The sequence below is a fragment of the Syngnathoides biaculeatus genome, chromosome 18 (assembly GCF_019802595.1).
Source record: "Syngnathoides biaculeatus isolate LvHL_M chromosome 18, ASM1980259v1, whole genome shotgun sequence".
NCBI classification, from domain to species: domain Eukaryota; kingdom Metazoa; phylum Chordata; class Actinopteri; order Syngnathiformes; family Syngnathidae; genus Syngnathoides; species Syngnathoides biaculeatus.
In genome coordinates this window covers 11995293-12016759 of record NC_084657.1, presented here as the reverse complement: position 1 = coordinate 12016759, position 21467 = coordinate 11995293, and the positions used below count along the sequence as shown (strand labels likewise).

General features: G+C 40.2%; 1 protein-coding gene and 1 pseudogene across 2 annotated transcripts; one reads left to right on the top strand and one right to left on the bottom strand.

Annotated features, from left to right (window-relative positions):
- The first annotated feature begins 246 nt into the window (after positions 1-246).
- On the top strand, positions 247-18481 carry klf5l (Kruppel like factor 5 like). 2 transcript variants are annotated; one of them, XM_061804332.1, is made up of 4 exons: positions 247-288; positions 8193-9090; positions 9977-10036; positions 16373-18481. In XM_061804332.1, exons 2-4 carry the CDS (start codon positions 8205-8207, stop codon positions 16549-16551), a joined length of 1125 nt encoding a protein of 374 aa, XP_061660316.1. In that variant the 5' UTR covers positions 247-288; positions 8193-8204; the 3' UTR covers positions 16552-18481. The 2 variants fall into 2 exon arrangements, with proteins under 2 accessions (XP_061660316.1, XP_061660315.1); XM_061804331.1 differs by having other exon boundaries at positions 248-503.
- A 2133-nt stretch (positions 18482-20614) lies between these two features.
- LOC133492334 (5S ribosomal RNA) lies at positions 20615-20733 on the bottom strand (annotated as a pseudogene).
- Positions 20734-21467: the final 734 nt, after the last annotated feature.

Genomic DNA, 21467 nt, shown 5'->3' with positions numbered 1-21467 from the left:
TTGCATTAATATTATTCATTTCTATCGGAAGCAATATTTTTAAAGAATTATTGACGAGCAAATGTGTGCCATCGGTGACACTTGCACTTGACTTCCTGCTACGGTCAGGTGAGTCCCCAAGGCCCCACCCCCCGGACCCCCCCCCCCCCCCGCAGCCGATTGGACAGCTGGCCTCGTCCCCTCCTCTGACTGGTAGTTTGGAACTCCACTTGAGCTCAGGTAAAAGCAGGTAATAGAAGAGCGAGGAAGGCTTCAACTGGACTTATCCTATCGCTTCTTTCGGCTGCGGTAAATATCCCCAAACCGACGCTATATGTGCTTTGTAACACGCCCATTTCACACCGAGGGAACGTTTTGAAATGGCAGCGAGCGTAGGGCCGGTCATGAATCCGCCGCAGGGGAGCGACGAGCGGGTGGTTTTCACGCAGCTAAAGCCGGTGAGGATGTCCAGAGCAGCGGACTGTGCCGAGGACTCATCCGTGTTTGAGGACGTTAAGCCCGGGGTGAGAGCCGCCGCCGACCCGACCATGTGCAGCCGAGCTCCCGCTCTGCGTTTACTCTCGATCGTCTACCTGTTTAACACTCCCTCACCTGTGCGGGTTAAACGCCTGTCGAGACACCAGACGAGTTTGACACGACAATAAAAACTATTATTCTTGCTTTAATGTTGGAATTTAACACAAAATCAATGTTTACATTCATTTATTTATTGTATTTCGTCATGATGGGATCTTGTGTTAGTCATGTGATCACATGGTTGGTTAGTTGACTTATGCAAAAAGAAAAAAAAAAATTGTTGCCTGCAGAATTAGCTTGGAATCGCCATGACACAAATCCGACAAACAACCATGTTAAAGTTTATCATGTTTGCCATTAAATGGGAGATTCTATTCAGCAACCTCGAGGCTACAATGCAAGTGATTAATACACATTTGTATTGTTATTATTATTATTTATTTTAAGATAACAGGCTGGAAATAGCCTACCATGCTTTCTTAACAGCAGGCGGGCATAGAGAGGAGACTGTGATGGAAACGACCCCCCCCCCTTTCCCCTCTAAAAATATCATAATAATAGTTGGTAATATGCATAGATGGCAAAGGTTAATTGCCGTCACACCAATTCCATTAGATGCACATTTTTTTGTAAAAATACGCCCAAGCTAATGATTAAAAGGCAGCGGCACGATCTGTAAAAACACGTAGATGGCAATTGTCATCAAAGGCTAAAAAAAAAAAGGCTACGCAGACCATGTTCGACGCTCTGGCGAGGCCGTGACAGGGCCCACGGGCCTCATGTTAGTCACCCCTTAACCTATAGATATTAAACATCAGCTTCTGATCTTTTTTTTTGGACCATTTCTTTCTTTTTCTTTGTTGCTCGAAGTGAGCGTCTGTGGCGTGACAGCAGTATGCGGTCTGACCTGTCTGAGCAGGGCCCACATCTCCATAAGACGCCTCCGGGCACTGCCGTCAAAGGCCCACCGCCATGAGAAAGTAAAGTCGCAGGGCGGAGTTGTACGGGTTTACCTGTCACATGTGCGTCTTTCTTGTAATCGTGTCACATTATGAACTCTCTGATCTTTTGCTGTAAAGGTTTTAAAAGTAAGGCACGCTAAAGAATCTCTGAATTAAATGCCGAACTGTACATAACATTACAGTACGGTACAGTTTGTGTGTATTTAACTTCCAAGTACGATATATTTGTTTAATCTTTTAGAACAGTTGATCAAAAATGGATTTAAAACCGTTGCAGAGTGCAAGTCTGTGGCCTTAAACTTCACACCGATTCCCTTACACACAAGTGTCTGTTACTACCTCAAAAGGTGGAAAATTGCCATCTAGGCGGTTTTTCCTCACATCCCGTTTTGATGGCATTTATCGATATGAGCCCCGCGACTGACTGGCGACCAGTTCGTGGTGCAGTCTGCCATTCGCCCAAAGTTAGCCGAGATAGGCTGCAGCAACTCCCGCGACGCTTGTGAGGATAAGCAGCTTGGGTATGGATGGGTGGGATTTACAGAACTTCGTCAGCCCCAAGTGTGTTTTTTTTCTCATGCATTTTAGAGTACTTCCATTTTTCAGTGATATTTCTTGCACAAAAGGCTGTTGCGATTGCACTTTTTCACGTTTTCATTTATGCATTTCAGTGCTTTTAATCACGTAAAGCGCATTGAGTTATCTCGCGTATGAAATGCGCTACACAAATAAATTTGCTTTGCTTTGCTTTAGCCACCACCGAAGCCGGATCAACATTCACCTCCATAATAATTGTCACCGCCGTTTACACAGAACCGCAAAGCTAACAAAAGGTGGAGAGTTGACATCTTTACAAAGCAAAACCCTTATATCGCATCTGTGCCATTCACACAGAACAATATGTGGAATATTTCTTCCTCCCCTAAAAACTTTATTCTTTTTGTCACCCGCGTTAAGGTTTGCATTTAAAAAGTGCAAAGTACCCTATTTTAGGGACAGTGTGAAAGGGGGTCTTCTATTTTACAAAAAGCAACCACACCGAAGACGCAGTAGCTCAATATTGCTTTGACGAAGACGTCCCAATTACGGCATGAATGACTTTCGTGTCCCTCCAGCCGTGGCCGCGGAATGAGTAACCCGTATGATAGCGCTCGCCAGATTCTTTAGCCGTGATATCAGCAGCCGTAAGACGATGGGACCAGTTACACAGTAACCCGACGGTCACACCTAATGATCCCCGCAGATCAATATTCAGATACGGTTCAACAACGCTTGGGGGCGAGGGGGGGGGCGGGAGTTATAATCGTGTCCGTCTTTCTTCCCCGCGACATTTTTTTGACTAACCATTTGACTTCCCCGAAAACATGCGCAGAGTATTTGCATGTACACAAAGCAGCTACGCAGGATTTCCCCCGTCACACCTGGGTCCTCAAACCGGATAGTGGCGTACCACCATTGGCCATGCCAAGCATGTGGTGCTGTTATGGACAAAAAGGTGCAAAGAAAACTGAGATGCTTTAAAATCACTTGTTTAAGTCGGTCTCCCTGGCTTGGTTCTGCCTTGCAACAAGCATTCACAATGATCGATTTGGCCTTGTTGCATGAACTGATCAAGTCTGGTCAGATGAGCGGTGGAACGTCTTCCGAGACAAACCGAACAGTCCAGTTGCAACTGGTGCAATATGTCGTGTTTGGTTGATTTTGTTATTTGGTCAAGCCATGTTGTGATTACACATCACGCACGGTTGAGTGTGTATACAACGTGCTACCCGCAGAATACTTGTTCCTTAAAGCTGCTTAACGTTTTGTTTTGTCTTGTCATTTTTCGGTTTCAAATCCTATCTTGGTCTTCGCGCGATAAAAGAATCCTGCCGAGCAACAAGTGTCCATAGAAATGTGCGACACGTTAGCGGAAAAGACTTTTTTGGCTATGTACTGTTCATGCTGCAACACACTTGAGTACCCGTTTCCTTACTCAGTCCGCTTTAATTTGGAGTGTAACACAAGGAAGAAAAACTAAATACTTTATAATAATAATCCCAAACAGTTCTTTATTACTCGTGCCAACAGAATGTCATGAGATGTGTTGTGATATTTTGTAAGAGTTGAGTTTTGCTTTTTGTTTGTGGAAGCGGGCCAGCTTCCTGAATGCTTAAGTACACTTAATTTTGGGCTTTTATGTTATGACTGTACAAGGAAGCAATTATTAAAATTTGCATGTTGAGAAGAACACGTTATGGATGATGGCTGCAGCTCAAATTTAGCGTAGTGTTTTAACTCTGAGGTAACGCTAATATTCCTTTAATAATCTTGGTAAGAGTACTTTGCAAGATATCTTCAAACCAATAGCTACCGTAATTCCCGGCCTACAGAGCGCACCTGGTTATAAGCCTCACCCAGTACATTTGTAAAGGAAATACCATTTGGTACATAAATACGCCACAGCTGTGTAAAAGCCGCAGGTTCCCACATTGAAACAAGATATTTAGAAAGAAAGACGGTACAAGGAAAGAGTTTAACGCTAACGTGGTGTTAATGCTAATGCTAGTGCGGCGCTAACAGGGCCGGTTAAAAAAAAAAAAAAAAAAAAAAAAAAAAAAAAACTTACCAGTAAAAATCACTGAGACATGCCAGCAACACGCTAGCACAGTGCTAACGCTAGCGCAGCACTAACATGGCCAGTAAAAGTCACTTCCTCGGCACATATATTCCGGTCTGGCTCTTTAACTTTTTCGCTCGAGTGCCCCCTTGCTGCCGTTTGAAAAAAATGCACAAATTAGCCGCATCACCGCATGAGACGCAGGGTTGAAAGCCTGTAAAAAAAAGTCACAGCTCGTAGGCCGAAAATTACGGTAACCCTCTAGAATTTCACATTTACATGCTTAGCTAACACAAAATTCCTCAGTGAACTTTACTTCAGCATCCAGGAAACTGGTATGTTCCTACAAAAGAAACTCAACTATGTCATAAATTATGACCTTCTGTGGGCACAAGCGACTGATAGAGCAGAAAATTAATACAAGGAAGTAAACATTTCGGTCCTGATAATTAAAAACCAGCCTTATCACTTGGTCCATCTGAGGCCAGCAAATATTAGTGTTGCAATTTTCTGTTGTAACTTACCACTTTCCTTCAGTAGTGTACATATTTCAGTGAAATGCTAACACCAGGAAGAGAGGGTAAATTATATAACCATCCCAAATGGGCCTCGCTATAGCTCAATCAAGCAGAAAGTTATGAATTTCTCAAGTTTGCATTGTTCGGCATTAAGGTACCAATTTCGTGGATGCTTTCGTCAACTACCTATTAGATTAGAGCGCGAATACAAAGACGCAAACTTGACTAACTTCTCAAACAAGACTTATCTCTCGCTCCATCAGGAGTCATAAAATATCACCAGGTCAAGGATTTCTGCACCGGCATACTGGTTTCCCTGAATGAAGCAGTCCTGTTCATTTTCGAGGTAAATCGTAACGAGAATAGGAGTCGTCCAAAATAAGACTTGTTATTGCTTGCGCCACCTGAAAGTCATAAAATATAAAGGCAAAAGGTTTTGAATGCTGGCGTGAAACTCTGCTTCAGCATTTAACAAGACCGAACGAAACACCGTTTTAATGAAAGAAATAAAAGGCGTTTGCCCCTCTTTGAATAGCCCTTGATCCAGACTTGCGGGCGTATGAAGTAAAACATCAATCCTGTAGCCTAACGACGAACATTTTACTCAAACAACAAACACAGAGTTCCCTCCGCATGGGTGTGTCGCTGGAAGCCGACGCACTCACCCAAGGCAATAACAAAGGCCAGAGGCATGCAAGCGACGCACCGAAATAAAAATAGACTTGAAGAAGAAAAACAAGAAGGCCTGAGAAAACAGCCGAAGAAGAACAAACAAAAAATTGGGGGGGGGGGGGGGTGTTAAAAAAATTCTTTGGAATGATCGTGAGTCTTTTAAGACGAGGAAGCTAATCTGACCAAGACATCAGAACAAAAATATGATCCCTCTTTCAATGACCAACACATAAATATGCCTGCTCGTTCATATCTCACCTTTTTGTATGTTTTCATTTGTAGTAATGGTTGCTCTGGCTATGATAACGTGACTTTAAACGTGGCAATATACTGCTAACTTGAAGGGGGTAAAAAAAAATGCTAAATGTTTGGGTGAGTGATAGCACTCAGATTATTACCATCCTTAGCTAAACATTGTATTGCGTAACGGCTGTGTCGTGAGTATGTGAGACAATGCCAACATTCTTGTTCACAGTAAAATAAATATGTTGTGTTTGAGCTAGTTGCTAACCGAGTCGTTCAGATTTCTAACATGCTTAGCTAAAACTGATCCTCCTGCTCATACATCGGTGAGATAATGCTAACATTTCAAAGTGGTTCCATATGTAGTTGGTTTTGATAGTCTTCTGGTTTGCGCTAATGGCTAACCCTTGAGCATCTCAGATTAGCACGCACATCACTTGGCAAAATAATTTTATGGAAGAGTACAAGTTTAGGAAAACAAATATTTTCTTAATCTCTGTTGTTAAAACCAAAAAATTCTTGACTATATTCAGGCAAATGGCTGATCTCGTGGTTCACCATCTTCAATATTGTGGAAGTTAAGAGCAGTGTCATAATCGGTAAGATAACCTTAGCATTCTTATGATGTTTGTCATAAAAAAATAGCTTCCTCTAGGTTTTATGGTCAAGCTAATGGCTAATCCTTAAGGATCTCAGATTGCTCGGCTAGCACATCATGGAAGACGCCTCCTGGTCCAGTTTACCACGGTGTGATACGTCAGCAAGATAACACGAACGTTTGTTTAAAGTTTCTAAAAAATACATAAATATGTTGGTAGACATATTTACAGTAAGATGAAGGTTAACTCCCTAGGATCTCATTCCATAATGCTAAACTAACCCCATGTTACGTAACTCTCCATAAAAGTTTAGCGCACTCTCAAATGTCTTTCAAATAATGCTATTTTTTTTTTTTTTTTTTTTTTTTAATGTTCGACACGTTGCGTTTCAGATAATGGATTCCGTATTCCAAAAAGAAGGAGCAGAAAATTTTAAACCTGAAGTTACTTAAGCCCTTTTACTGTAACTTTAACAATTCCATGACAGGTAATGTTCTGGATGAACTAAATAGCCGGTGACCTAGAGTTGAGGCACAAGAAAACAAAAACCATCTCGGTATGGTTGGAAGCCTTGAACAATATCTCCAGGTGTCCGAACTCTGTTAATAATTGGAGACGGCGCTTGACTGATTCCGCTATGAATCCTGGTGTCTGACGATAACAAAACAGTAAGAGCCGCTTATCAGATCCCTTTTCGATTTTATTGGACAAAGAGGGGAGTTTCCATACTTCCGGTCCATCTAACAGATGATCTTCAAGTTCGTTTGCATAGAAGCATTCAGGTTTATAAAAAGGTAGGAACCGCAGTGCTTTTGTTTATTCAAAACACTTTTTTGGCTTTGTAACACATTATTGACTATCAGGTCTTGTTCAGTTTTTTCCTCTTTTAACCTATTCAGGGACATTTTAGGGCCAAATTATATAATTCATTCCAGTAAATAATGAGTTTAAAAATTTTGCTTTCACTGGTTTCAAAGGTCCTAAAGTGACCAGATAAATCTAAAAGGTACAAAAATGATTGAATCAAACAAAAATATCAATACTCTTGGGAATTAAATTACATTTGAAACTAAAATGGTTTTAGGAAAATAAAAGGGGTTGGAAAAAGCCCAGGAGGTTCACAGTTCTTGCAACACAAAATTACATCTGCACATCAGCCACCCTCCATGGAGCAGAGGAATATGCGCAAAAGGCACAGACTGGTGGCTTGAAGTCATCCCTTAAATTTGACGGCTTAGAAGATAATATCAGCGGCGTAAGACATCTTCTACCTCCTGGGTACTATCAGAGGCATAGTGGATCCCGACGGGAGGTTTAATTTGAGTGAGCAGCTTTCCAATTTCTGAGATATTATCAGGAGGTGCCTATAGCCCCTTTTACACAACATTTTAAAAGACCTGTTCTCTGCCAGATTGGGTTTAAGTATTAAGGACACAGAAATACTGTAGAGCGGTAGCTCAAAACCAACCTGTGAATTTGCTGCCTTTGGAAGTGGTGTCGGAGGTGGGACGGATGTCTACGGGGCCAGGAAAGTCAAAGCAGCAGTTTTACGCCCTTGGAGATACTATCAGAGGTGAAAGAGTTCACTTGTACTGTAGTACTTTTTGCTCCCCATTCTTGTACATTTTCATAAGTTATTGTGAGTTTGAAGCGTACATATGCAATGGTGACATAAAGCCACAAATTTAACAGTTTTGGAGGTAGTATCAGAGGAGGGACAGCACTTGAAGCCCCTCCCACACTGGATATTAGAGTTCTGTGTCAACAAAACCAATACAGAATTGGGGGTAGAAGTCAACTTGCAAATTAAGACAGCTTTGGGGGGTGTATCAGAGGTGGGATTGATGTGGACAACGGGGATGAAGTTGAATGACCAGTTTTCCTCCACTGGATGCTTTAAAGGAGCCAGCCAAAGACAGGGTGGCATTTGTGTAAGGGTATCCCCGCGATGCCGGAAGTGGGTAGTAGAATTTAACAGTTGACATTCCACTTTGATGGGTTATATATATATTAATGATGCTGGTTGGCTCACAGTGTGAAAGAGACTCTCTCATTCTCATGGTCTTCCAACTTTTTCTTGCAGGCCCAGTTGGAGATGGACAAATACCTCCCACAGATCACCGGTTCGCTTTTGAGTCCTGCCATCAACCTGAGTGACAAAAAGTATCGGCGGGAGAGCGCCTCGGTGGTGGACGAGTACTTCGCCGAAGACAAGCCCGGTGCCCCATACAGCCTCAACATCAACGTCATCCTTCCCAGCTCCAGCCACCTGCGCACGGGCCTTTACCGCCACAACTCCAAGACCCTGGCCCCCACGCAAATCAAGACAGAGCCTGGACTGGAGGTGCCCTGCTCTTCGGCTAGCACCCAGGCCCTGCCGGACTTCACTTCAGTGTTCAACGTGCCGCCCGTGGTCAATGGTGTCTTTATCAAGCCCGACCTGAGCTCTGGGGCCGTAACCCTTTCTGGCGGGTCGCAGCCACAGCAGAGTTTGGACACAGAGCTTCAGATTGGACCCCAGCCCCCCCAGCCGCAGGTCTACCACATGCCGGTCAACAACGTAGCAGACCATACCATGACTCTGTCCCTCTCCGGACCAACGGCGTCTGGTTCTCGGACCATGCTGAACCTCGGCAATGCCAGCAACGGGGGTGGCTACATGTTGCCCGAGCACCAGTTGGGAGCGCATCACGGTTACTACCAGGCATCTTCCGCCCCGCACGCGGGACCCCACAGCCTGCCACCCTCTCCCCCAAACTCTCAACCGGGCAGCCCTGACGCTCAACCCGAAGTGCTTAGTTTGGCGAGCCAGCCGCCGCCCCCGTACCAACAGCACGTAGTGTGTGGAATAAAAGTGACGGGGTTGTCTCATCACGCCATGCTGATGACGCACGGCCAGGGCGTCCTGACAGGGCCAAAATACAACAGGCGGAACAACCCAGAACTGGAGAAGAGGAGGATTCATTTCTGCGACTACCCAGGTCTTTAATATAGCCTAACCCATCAAATCTTCAACACTCGTGACCCAAAGATCATTAGCATTCATCTGTGACACATTTATTTTACTACTTTTCTAGGGACATGGCTAATTTCTACATACCTATCTACCTGAAACCTATCAACCTACCTACTTTCTTATCCAGCTCGCTAACTTCTATCCATCCAGTCATAGATCCATCTTCAAAATTATTCTTGGCATTTATCTGTGTAAATTTTATCAATAGCTAACATCTATCTGATGTTTCTCCTATCTTATCTAACTTCAAAAGCTAGCTTGTAAAAGCTAATTTGGATCCATCTGTCTACAAATTTGTGTTGGTATTTTGTTATTAGAGTAGTTTACTAATTATCTAGCATTAACTTTATGTCTCTGGTTAGCCAACAAGGTATCATCCATCTACTTATTGAGGTAGCTATCTCGCAATGACGCCTGCGTCTCTATCAACGTACAGAACGAGTTACCTAGCTAGCATCTATCTCGCGAGATACCATTCAAGCTGCCTCACAAGCTACAGTATCTAGGTACTGTCTTTGACGCTGTTGATAAGTCAGGGTACTCTATGACCAATTTAATTTCAGTTAATTTAATCATTAAAATGTTTCCTGTTAGCATTTTACTCAGGGCAACTGCCTTTTAATCCCACTAACAACCTTTTTCCTCCTTGGCAGAGGATTCAGGCACAATGTGTTCCTTTTACACTTCCTATTTTGAAACAGGGTTAAATATTCTTTTATGCAATTTTTTTCCATTAAAGGTAATTAATTACCTTTGTTGTTTTCTGGGGGTGCTCAACTTGTTTGCTTTGTTTTTGTGCCCTAGACATGGCTCACGCCTTGATTATTATTTTTTTTCTTCTTTTTTTGCAGGCTGCACAAAAGTTTACACAAAGAGCTCGCATCTCAAGGCGCATCAGAGGACGCACACAGGTAAGAATATATTTTAGAACACCAAATGAGGGTGTAAGGAAGTGTGCTAAAATCCCGGGATAACAACAAAAGAATTCCCGTCTTTTTCTCCAGCCGTGACACGTCTGTACCTGCCTGTCAAGAAAAAAAAAAAAAAAAAGAGCACAAAGGGGGCATGGACAGGGAGGAAATAGAAACGAGGAATAGCCAAGGCTAAAACCAGTTACTCCAGCTTTTTAGTCCTTTTCAAAAGAAAATTGTAAGGCTGGGGGGGTTGTTATAGTAAGCACAGGGAAGGCTGGTTTCGATACCCTTCCTGTAAGGAGAAACCTCGTCCGTTTTTTTTTCCTTTATACTGTGGTGATCTACTCAAAATTGTGATGTTGAAATTGTGTAAATGTCATAAATTGATAACACCGACCGCCCCCGTGGGAAAGTCCTCACTGTAAACAACGCCAGTGAGAAAGTTAAACACAAAAAGAAAAATTGTAGCCGGAGGTAGCTTTGGTAGACGGCTGAATCAACCACGGTGCCGAGCAAGATGGATGCAGTATAGTTAGCTACGTAGCAAGTATCTCATTCTTGAAAGATAGCTAGCCAATTTCTAAGCATTTACCTAAATATTTATCAAGGTAGTGTGCGAGGTACATAGCTAGTATCTGTTTATGTATGTAGAATGCTTGCTAACCACCGAAGTAGCCTTTATCTACTTTAGCAACATAGCTTTCTGTCAAGGTACCCGGCCAGTATATATCTAGCCACTTGGCGAGCTGTCTATCAGTCCTGAACGCTAGTTAACGACGTCATCAGCATCCAACTTTCTGTTTAGAATCTTCGATCTCAAAATCTAGCTAGCTAGCCCCCTTCTTAGCATTTATCTGTCAACTTTTTTTGTGGGTGTTAGAGAGGTACATAGCTTGTTCAGGAAGCAAAGCAAATTGCTACATTTAGTGCATTTCATACACAAGGTAACTACATGGATGAAAACATGTTTTCAAAAACAGTGTAGAAACTTTAAAAAAAAAAAGAGGAAAAACAAATGTACACATTTATCTAGCTAGCTGTTTAAGCGCAACCGTTTTCTTAAGGGTATTAACTGTTTAGTTTAAACTCACTATGGTCATAGCGTTTCCTCAGCAGGTTTCATTTGCAAAATGACACTTGTCCCGTCTTGTTCTTCCGTTTGGTTTACGGCAATGACTCACAAGTGGAGTATGCGGAACGGCGTGGTTTTAACTGACAGCTAAACGGACCAAAATGAAGAAACGTGGAGCGTTTGTGCAACAATATCCAAGCAAAGACATTACGAAGTTGGGCATGTGGGGAATTCTGGTTAGCGTGGTTGCCTCGAGAGGTTCTGGCTTTAGGGCTCAGATCCAGGTTTGTCATATCCTCCAAAAAACATGCATGATTACATTGGTCATATCGGCCTGGGTGTTACCCCGGTTCTATCGCCCAAGTGTGAACATGCCCTGGAATTGACTTGTGACAAATCCAGGATGTTACCTAGCTAAAAATCCGGTATGAGTGTGCCCTTCTTATGACCGACTATGATAGACTATGAATGAATGAAGAGGTTAATGGAGGTAAAGTGCACATTAGTAGCAGGTCAGTCAGCAGTCAAAATTTTAACGTTTTGAATCTTGGTCCAGGCTTCGGGGTCAAAAAAAAAAAAAAATCAACTGGCACAACTTTGTCTGCTCCGAGGGGACCAATGTATTTATTTATATTCGTGAAATAATGATTTCTGGTGTTCACGTCAGTCGGTTGTTTTGCGGCATTAGCAAGCTTAGCCAGCTAAGCTAATGAGGCTAACTCCCAGCATATTGCCTTTGATGTATCGCGCGCTGTCATCAGTCGTTGGTGTTGTCTTGTGCCATGTTACCTTAGCATCTTGATGTCGTTTTGCGCGGATGTAAACACATCGGAGAGCTTGACAGACTTAGTGACAAGTGCGTTATAATAACAATTGGCCCCTCCCACATATGTGGGGGGGGGGGGTCCTTGACCATGGACTTGTACTTGTCCGTTCTCTCTCCGCCCCCATGCTCACTCCCCCCTCTCCCAGCCCTCTTTACAAACATTAGGTGAGCTGATAAAGACTTTATGGGTGTCCTGGAGAAGCCTGTTAAGTGTTTGCTCTTTGGCTCAACCCAAGCATGTGGAGGCGGTCATAAAATGTCACAATTGTGATACGAGATACGTTGGGAGAGGAATAGAGGAATGTCCCTCCCCGGCCCCCGCCACACCACCACCACCAATGGTGTTATGATGTTTGGGAGTGTAGACAAATCATCAAATTTACCAAAAAAAGATTTTTACCATCTTAAATATTGTGCTTTTGCTTTTGGTCTACTAAATTATTCTATCAAGGAGTTTTGTCAGGCACCAACATAGGATAGTTTCCAATCTGCACTGATATTGTTCTATCAAGAATTTCGTAAGAAATAGTAAGAAAAATATTTACCGAAATTCCCGGCCTACAGAGCGCACTTGATTATAAGCCTCACCCAGTACATTTGTAAAGGACATACCATTTGGTACATACATAACCCGCACCTGTGTGAAATCCCCACACTGAAACACGAGATATTTACAAAGAAAGACAGTGCAGTTTAATGCTAGCGCGGTGCTAACGCAAGTGGTAACGCTAGTGCTAACGCTAACAGGGCCGTTTAATATAAAACTTACTGGTAAATATCACTGAGATACGTCAGTAAGACAGCAGCAACACGCTAGCACAGCACTAATGTTAGCGCAGTGCTAACAGGGTAGAGTTTAATGCTAGCGCCTCCGCGCTAACAGGGCCAGTTAAAAAAATAAATAAATAAAAAATTAAAAAAAAAACATACTGGTAAAAATCACTGAGACATGGCAGTAACAAGCTAGCGCAGCGCTAACATGGCCGGACCGGTAAAAGTCACTTCCTTAGCACATATATTCCACCGGTCTCACTCTTAACTTTTCCGCTCGGGTGGCCCCTTCCAGTCGTTACAAAACATGCACAAATTAGCCGCATCACCGCATAAGCCGCAGGGTTGAAAGTGTGTGAAAAAAGTTTATTTTTAAGTTTATTTAAGAAAAAAAAAAATCATATCAAAACGCTTGCTGTAAACCTCACAAATGTTTTGGTAAAATATTTTATTTTGTAACTGTTGTATGTTTGCAGTAATTAAAAGCTATTGTGGATAGAAATAGCGATTTAAAAAGTAAAACATTTCAAGTAAATTAAACTCACGTTCCTGACATGACCTGTTCTCTTTAGAACTGAGTAAGAATTGATGTGGTCAGCAAAACACATGCCACACAAGCATTTAAAAAAAAAAAAAAAAACTAATTCAGATTATGTATCGTTCATTTGTTTTTGTGCAGAATCCTACAAAATTTGGGTGAAAAGAGCATAGTGTAGCAAGACATTTGTGATTTTAACCACATTTGTGATCCTCTACGCTCAAGCAAGCGTCACATTTTTGTGTTGTAGCTTTTCTGGGCAAAGTGGTTGACATCAGTGTCGTACCTCCTTTGAGTCGTCCTATTAAGAAAAAAAATGTCCGTTCACTTTGAAATGGTGCACAAAAAGGCTTTTGTGTAAGTGAAAGAATGATGGATGCAGTTTTTGTTGTGTTTTGTTTCGCGGTGTTTGCCAGCGCCGTTGTCGCGTTATAGAAGGCACGTCTACGCGCAGACATGCTACGTTAGTGTGTTTGTACTTGAGTCTTTCGGGTTTCTGATTTGCCAGCTGCTCAAACAGATACCTGAAATGGTTTTTAATGACCCCCCCCCCTCGTCTTTCTCATCCGTACAAGTGATGAAATTGAAAATGAAAAAAATGTAAAAAGTCAAGGCGTCGCCAAGTTTTTGCTGGCCGCAAAGATCACATAAAAACCATCATTGGTTTTTGAGTTTTAGGGATCTTTTGCAAAAACGTAACGCATCTTCAATGCAAAATTTGAAATATTTACATTTTCATAAATTAAAAATACAGAACATGACTCATCTCTAGCGCAAATGGGAAACAGCTTCTTGAGATTTTTGTGAGAATTATTTACAAAAATGCAAACATCGCAGAAATGATCAAGGTGACCCCATTCGTGTTGATCATTTTTTGTGCAAAATCCTCATCAACCCAAGTGCAAAGACAAAATGAGCATAATAATAATTTCAAGTCAACACTTTTTTCCCTGTATTTTCATGATTTATAATGTATATTTTGTACAAAATCCTTCTATCTGTAGCCGTCCAAATCATCCCTTCAATTACTTCTCCCCACCTTGTTCAGAAACCCTCGCCAAGTGAGGGTGTTTGTTCAGCGAGTCGGATTTCACCCACCATTTTGCGCACCCTGGAGGATAATAATGGCGGCTGCGCTTGTGACCAAACACACCTGTGCGCCCTATACAGTATACATACTACTTTGTGTTGTATTGTTTCGCTAGGAGGAAGCAGTATTTTCAAACGTTAGCGTCAGATTATGGCGGTCACCTGCTGCCTGCTCTTTGGACTTGTCCGCCGCTACCAATGAGTGCCCTCGTCGCAACTGATTGATTGGACAGTTGACGCGCGCTAATCTAATCTAATCGATGTTGTGCACGCGATGGCCAAAAAGGCGCTTGGATTTCCTCAAGAATTAGCAGTCATGCTACATGATTTTGACGTGATGAAACTGTAATGAGAAAGTTAGCGTGTGGTTCGCTAATTTTTTAGCTAATTTTTCTTTTATTACCACGGCTATTTAGATAAACATTACCTTCTGAGACGCTGGCGAGTTTGCAGGCTGTTATCTGGATAAAGTGATTATATTTTAGGAAGTTAGCATGTTTGCCGGTTCGTTTACTCACCGTTAATTCAACAAACAGAATTTGCCGAGTTGGCATACTTACTAGCTCTTATTTGTTAAGGGTGGTCACGTTTTAGGAAGTTGGCAGGTTTATTAGTTGATGTACTCGCAATTAATCAAATAAATAGATGACATTTTTGGGATGCTAGGTAATAGCTGCTAATTGCCCAAATTGATCGGATTTAGGTGGGTTAGCACATTTGCTCTCTGTTGGATTATTTGGGAAGTTAGAATGCTTGCTAGCTGTTTTGTTTTATTTTTGGGGTAAACTGATTATAATCTATGACTTTAAACAGGACAAAGTGGTTGTATTTTGGGACGCTAGTAAGTTGGTTAGCTCATTTTTTAGCGGTTATGTGAATAAATTGACATTCTGGGAAGTTTACATGTTAACTAGCTCATTTTTTTTCCCAATATGATTTGGGTAAAGTGCTCATATTTCAAGAAGTTTGAGAAATTGTTTGGAAAAAAGAAGTAAAATATCAAACGTTCTTATCTTTTTAATTTGTGTGCTTTTGCTCTCTTCCTGCTTTTTAATCCTTTGTGTTTCTTGTGGTATGTTTGCATAGGAGCCCATTCAACGTCTTCTTTTTTGTACTCTGTCTTTGTTGATGATTAGCAGGTACTTTGCCATCCGCACGTTTGAAATGTCAAACATTTGGGCGAGGTTCACGAAATGTCTAGTTTGATTAATCTTACATTAATTTTCACCTTTATGGTGGGGCAGCATGGGGGGTGGGGGGGGTTAAATAATAAAACAATTCAAACGATTTATTTCCCGGTCTTTAACGTGTCACGTTCCGCAAAAAAAATAACATTAATGCATGTTTTTAGTAGAGTTTTTAAAAATAAATTTGAGCAATTAGCATGTTTGTTAGCTGTTATTTAGATAAATGAATCATATTTTGTGAAGTTAGCCTGATTGCTACCTGTTAATTGACTAGATTGGCCACGTTTTTGCTTTTAATACAATAAAAAAAAGATGTAGGGTTAGGATTTTCTTAAGTTGGCATATTTCAATGCCAATATTTGGATAAGCTAGTTACATATTGTGGTGTTAGTGTTTCCTGTTGACATGTTTGTTTGGGGCTTGTTGAATGAATCATGTTAGCTTGCTATTATTTTTGATCAACAAATCACATTTTATGGTGTTAGCAAGTTAGCTTGCTATTCAGATAACTAGCGAAATTATGTGTGGTTATGATTTTTGGAAGCCATTAAATGAATAACATTTGTGATAGCATGTTTAAGTGCCTTTTTTTTTTCCATTAGCTGACTACATTTTCTGACGTTAGCATGTTAGCTTGCTAGTAATTGGGGGAAAGAATCACGTTAAAATTATGGATGTTGGCGAGCTGTTAGTCGAAATTGCGTGTTAAGTCATAACTAATTGGATGTGCTAAAATCATTTTTTTTTTTTTTACGTTCACGTGTTTGTTAGCTTTTAAATTTGTAAGCGATCCTCTGTTGTGTTAGGTGTTCCCATACATTTGGCTAAGTTGTCATGTTGTGGTCGTCAGGAGAGAAGCCGTACCGCTGCACGTGGGAAAACTGCGACTGGCGCTTCGCCCGCTCCGACGAGCTGACCCGACACTACCGCAAACACACGGGCGCCAAACCCTTCAAGTGCGTGGCCTGCAGCCGATGCTTCTCGCGCTCGGACCACCTGGCCCTGCACATGAAGCGCCATCAGAACTGAGAACCCCGCCCCGCCCGCCGCCCACAAACGGAGCCCGCTGGGATTCACCGGACAAGTTGGAAAATTTCACTGTAGGCTATTTTCTCATTTTGTTTTTCATAATCACAAAAGATTGGGTCAAAATGAGATACCTTTAACATTTTTTTTTTACAAATTTTATCGCTACAGCAATGAAACAATGGCAACACACCCACAAAACATAAAGTTAAAGCTAATGGTGTGTTAAATCTATGCCAAATTTATTTTGCATTTGTCAACTCACACCTTGCCATGTGCTCCATATGCCATTTTTAGCGTGAAAAAGAATTCTCATCAAACCCCTCAATTTTTTTTGCTTCTTCCTTGACTCGTGCGTCACATTTCCACAAAGATTTTTTTAGATTTGGACTAAATTTGTCAATTTTTTTAACTAAATTTTCATCCAAATCAATTACTTTTTTGACCAAATGTTGTCAAAAGAAATTATGCATTTGACTTAAGAAATGACTCCCAAAAAATATGTGACAAGTGGAAAGCAGTGGACGACTTTTTTAAAAAAATTATTAAAAGCTTTTTTTCTTGAATCATGCACCACCTTTCCACAAAATTTGAATGAAATCTTGAAGTCTGTATTTTTGACAAAAAAATGTAACATTATAAAAGGGAGGAGTATGAAAACTTCAGTGATGCCGACATTTTTCCCTTGACTTATGCATCGCCTATGTCTTGTTAAAAAAAATTGGGATATTTTTAATGTAAAAAAAAAAAAAAGACTGAAAAATGTGGGAGGAAAAAAATTCAAGGCAGAAGAATAATTTGTAAATATGCGTGAGAAATTTTTTGAGTTACTGGTTGAAAGACGCATCGCCTTTCTACCACCCACCCCAAAAGAAATTGTTGACATTGGGCAACGTCAAATGATGAAGAAAGTCAACTTACGAGTGGCGAATTCGATACATCTGCTAAGAACAAACAAAAAAATTGCACATCTTTTAACTTTTCTTAACTCATACGCACTTTGTGCAACATTTTTTTAAATAGGTTTCACACAAAAAAAAAACCCCAAAAAAAACATAACCTCCTAAAGACTTTTTTTCTACAATATTGACAAAAATCCTATCAGCCCAAACTGGTTTTTTCATTGCTAACGTGCCACGTATGCAAACTTCAGAGCAAATCAATTGGCATTTTTTTTTTTTAGCCTATGTATACATTGTAATATTCATTTTTTTATTCCATCCTAACTCATTCATTGGTGAGATTTGTCCGTGCGAAATCTTCCTTTTTTTTTTTTTTTTTTTTTGCAAAAGAATTTTCCAACTTTCCGTTGGATGGGTGGAAGCCCCGCTTCGATCTCATGTAAATAATGTTTATATATCTATTGTGCATAAGTGTGCCTGCGAAGTAATAAAAAAAAAATTGGAATGTATTTAGATTTACACTATATTTTTTTTCCCGCATTGTGTTTATAAGATTCAAATCTTCTCAAGTGTGTTAAAAAAAAAAAAAAAAAAAAAGGGGGGGGTGAAACATAATTGGAATTAGTCATGGACTGGTTCTGCCTGTTCTGGAGGTGACAGGGCACAGTCGTTAGTTGAGCTTTGTGTTGCTTGCTTCCTATGGCAACCGAGTGAAATTTTGCAATGTAATTATTTTTAAGTCAAATTTTTTTAAATCTTTTGAAAAATATTATTCCCCCCCCCCATCAATGCACTGTAGATTTTTTTTTTTATGGCTTTGCAAGGATTCATGTTCTCCAACTGCGGAGTGCACGTCAACTGCGACAAAAATTTGCAATTTGAAAAATGTTTTCATGGCTTTTGTAACTATTTCTGTTTTTTTTTTTTTTAAATGATCTCAACAGGATTTGAATGTTGAATTTGAATGTTCGTCGTCAGCCGTTGTGGCGTTTTCTATTTTTATTTGTATTGTTTTTTTTTGCAATGAGATAATAAAAAAATGACATCATCCATGACTTTTTCCTTCTCCTTAAAATTATGAGCACTCGAAAGTTATTTTATCTGCACCATTTAACAAAAAGCAGGTATCTCCAAAGTTTATATCATCTCTACTTTTGTCTGAAAAATTGCAAATATGACTTACTTTTAAAAAAAAGGCAAGAGTTGTAGATGTTTTTGAGCAAACAGTAACGATACAATATGAAACATCTGTCACTGTTGAACAAAATCCATGCATCTTCTAATTCTGAAAAAAATAATGTGAAAACCAAAAGATTTTTCATGTTTTTCAGATGACAATATTTTTTAAATCAAATATGGATTAGATTTTGCTTTGCAAATCATTGCTGTCCAAAAACCTCCCTCCAAAATATTTTTCCTTTTTTTTTTTTTTTTTTTTAAATGGATTAAATTTACATCCTGACAATATGGTGTATCCATAAAAAATATTTTTGGTTTCATGCCAACAGAAATAATTTATTTTGGGACAGCTTATGTACAATTTTCTTCAAACTAATAATTGCACATGATTACTGACAAGTGACAATAATTCTCTTTTTGTGACGCATTTTCCCTTCGTGTCTAAATGCTGTAAATCTGTGAAGACAGCAAACAGTTAATTGTCTTCAACGTCGTTTAGTGTGACGTGTTGGTCAAAGTAGAACACGTCGTTCCTGCTAAATTTATGAGACAAAAGGCGAAGAGGTTATGAGAATACCCACCGTAATAATCATGAGAATAATAGTACGCAAAAGGAAAAGCAGACGGGGTGGAGTTGCTCCTGTTCTTGTCGTAATTGTCGCGTTTTTCTTTATTGCGCTTTGCTCGGTCGTGGTCACACGGGGACGACGCCCTTTTTATTGCCTCCTTTTTTTTTGTTTTTGTTTTTTTTGAGATCTCGTCATGTGCTAAGCATGTTTGTGCAAGGGTGGCGCCCTTTCGGATTCTTTTCATGCGTCGTACTTTGACTTATGTGGATTTCGCATGACATAAAACTTGATGACAAATGAAAAAAAATTCCGACAGATTAGTTTTACATGTCTTTACAATCCAAACATGATACTTTTGTTTATAAAAAAAAAAAAAATCACAAAATGTGGACTTACAGCACTGTACATAATTTTATCAGATAGATAGATAGATAGATAGATAGATAGATAGATAGATAGATAGATAGATAGATAGATAGATAGATAGATAGATAGAGCAAGCGAGTACATGATTTTCCTTTAATATTTTATACAGTATGTATTTTTTTTAATTCAGATAAAAATTGAGATAAATTATTTTTATTGGCTGGCGACAATACGATTTAACACTGATCTAAAATTCAACATATCGTATATTAGAGCAAGTACAAGTGAATGGATATACATTTGCATTTCATAAAATATTTGAAATCATGTTGCTAAATTTCTATACATTGTCACATTAAAGATTTTCTCAGGTAAAATGAAAAATAATTGTTGATGTTTTTTTCCCCATTTTCTAAAATAATTGTTTTTCGTGATTATGTATTAAGATTAATATGTACTTTTACTGCAAACAAAGTGGTGATACATGATTTTCATTGGACATTACACTTTATAGTCAGGCTGTGGAAAAAAAAAACAATAAACCAATACATATTTTGTGTTAATTTTTAAAAATGTTTTAACTCAGTTAGCTATATTTTTAACATTTTTTAACCTAGAAAAGTCCATTATTGTTGTTTTTTGTACATATATAAGTCATTGTTTCCCAAGCTAAGGGTACCTTGGCTTTAAAAAAAAAAAAAAAAAAAGAAAAAAGTTTACAACAAAAACAAAAAAAAAAAAGAGGTCAGCAAAGGTTTTTTGTTGTTGTTGTTGTTTTTCCTTTGTTTTGTTTTCTACGTATCGATGTATCTATGTAGAGTACATGTGTGTTATGGTAGTACACTGTAAATTTTCCCCACAAGCAATGCTGGTTGTCTATGGATAGGTTTCCAATGACTTCACCGCAGTCCTCTTCTTCTTTTCCTTTCGGCTTGTCCCGTGAGGGGTCGCCACAGCGTGTCATCTCAGATGAACGCATATTTGTTTGGCACAGTTTTAGGCCAGATGCCATTCCTGACGCAACCCCTCTGCATTTTAGCCGGGGAGAGACGCTTACAGCACCTGGTATTCCCAAGCGGTCTCCCATCCAAGTACTAATCGGGGCCAAACCCGCTTAGCTTCCGAGATCTGACGAGATCGGGCGTTCTCTGGGTAGCATGGCCGTAAGCCCACCGCAGACCTTAGACCAGGGCTCAGCAACCTTTTTGAGACTGAGGGCTACTTCGTGAGCACCGATCGTATGAAGGGCGACGTGACCGGTTTGCAGCATTTTTCAGACTCAGTTCATTACACGTACATGAATTATTTGTTTTCATATATTGTAGTAAATGACATTACAGGTGTTTTAAATTTTTAATTCACGTAAGCAAGTCAGAATCATGATTTAAAGTGCAAACAATAGTAACAAATTGTGGCCTATGGTATTTTTAGAACATACCTCGCGAGTGCCTTATATGGTCCTCGCGGGCTACCATTCGCCCGCGGGCACTGCGTTGGTGACCCCTGCCTTAGACCAAAACCGTTAAATTAACGAAAGAAAAAAAAAAAACTTCACACTTGCTCTCTGACCTCTTTGACACACAAGATGGCGTCATCGGAAACCGATCCGTAGCGTGGGCTTGGAAAAATTATATCAACAAACACAAAGTTGTAGGTTCGAAGGGAAGTGAGGGAGAAGTAGCTTCTCTGAGTTTGATTGAATTATTATCAGTGCAGGAGAACAACCTTCACTTTGTTAGCGTGTCACTGACCTGCTGAATGAAGTGTGTCATGTTTTAGGTCTATATGCCCATTTGTATCACATCAACCTTTTAAGACAGAGCACTGAGTTCCATTACGAGCCAAGTCAAATGAATGCACCCACTCACTTATCAAGATTACGATATCACTGGTGATCTTTCCA

Bases quoted from the DNA above. Each gene is read 5' to 3' on its own strand.
- klf5l (XM_061804331.1), top strand. From the start codon at position 360: ATGGCAGCGAGCGTAGGGCCGGTCATGAATCCGCCGCAGGGGAGCGAC. The intron at 504-8,192 runs GTGAGAGCCGCC...TTTTTCTTGCAG, and splicing joins TTGAGGACGTTAAGCCCGGG to GCCCAGTTGGAGATGGACAA. The intron at 9,091-9,976 runs GTCTTTAATATA...CTTTTTTTGCAG, and splicing joins TCATTTCTGCGACTACCCAG to GCTGCACAAAAGTTTACACA.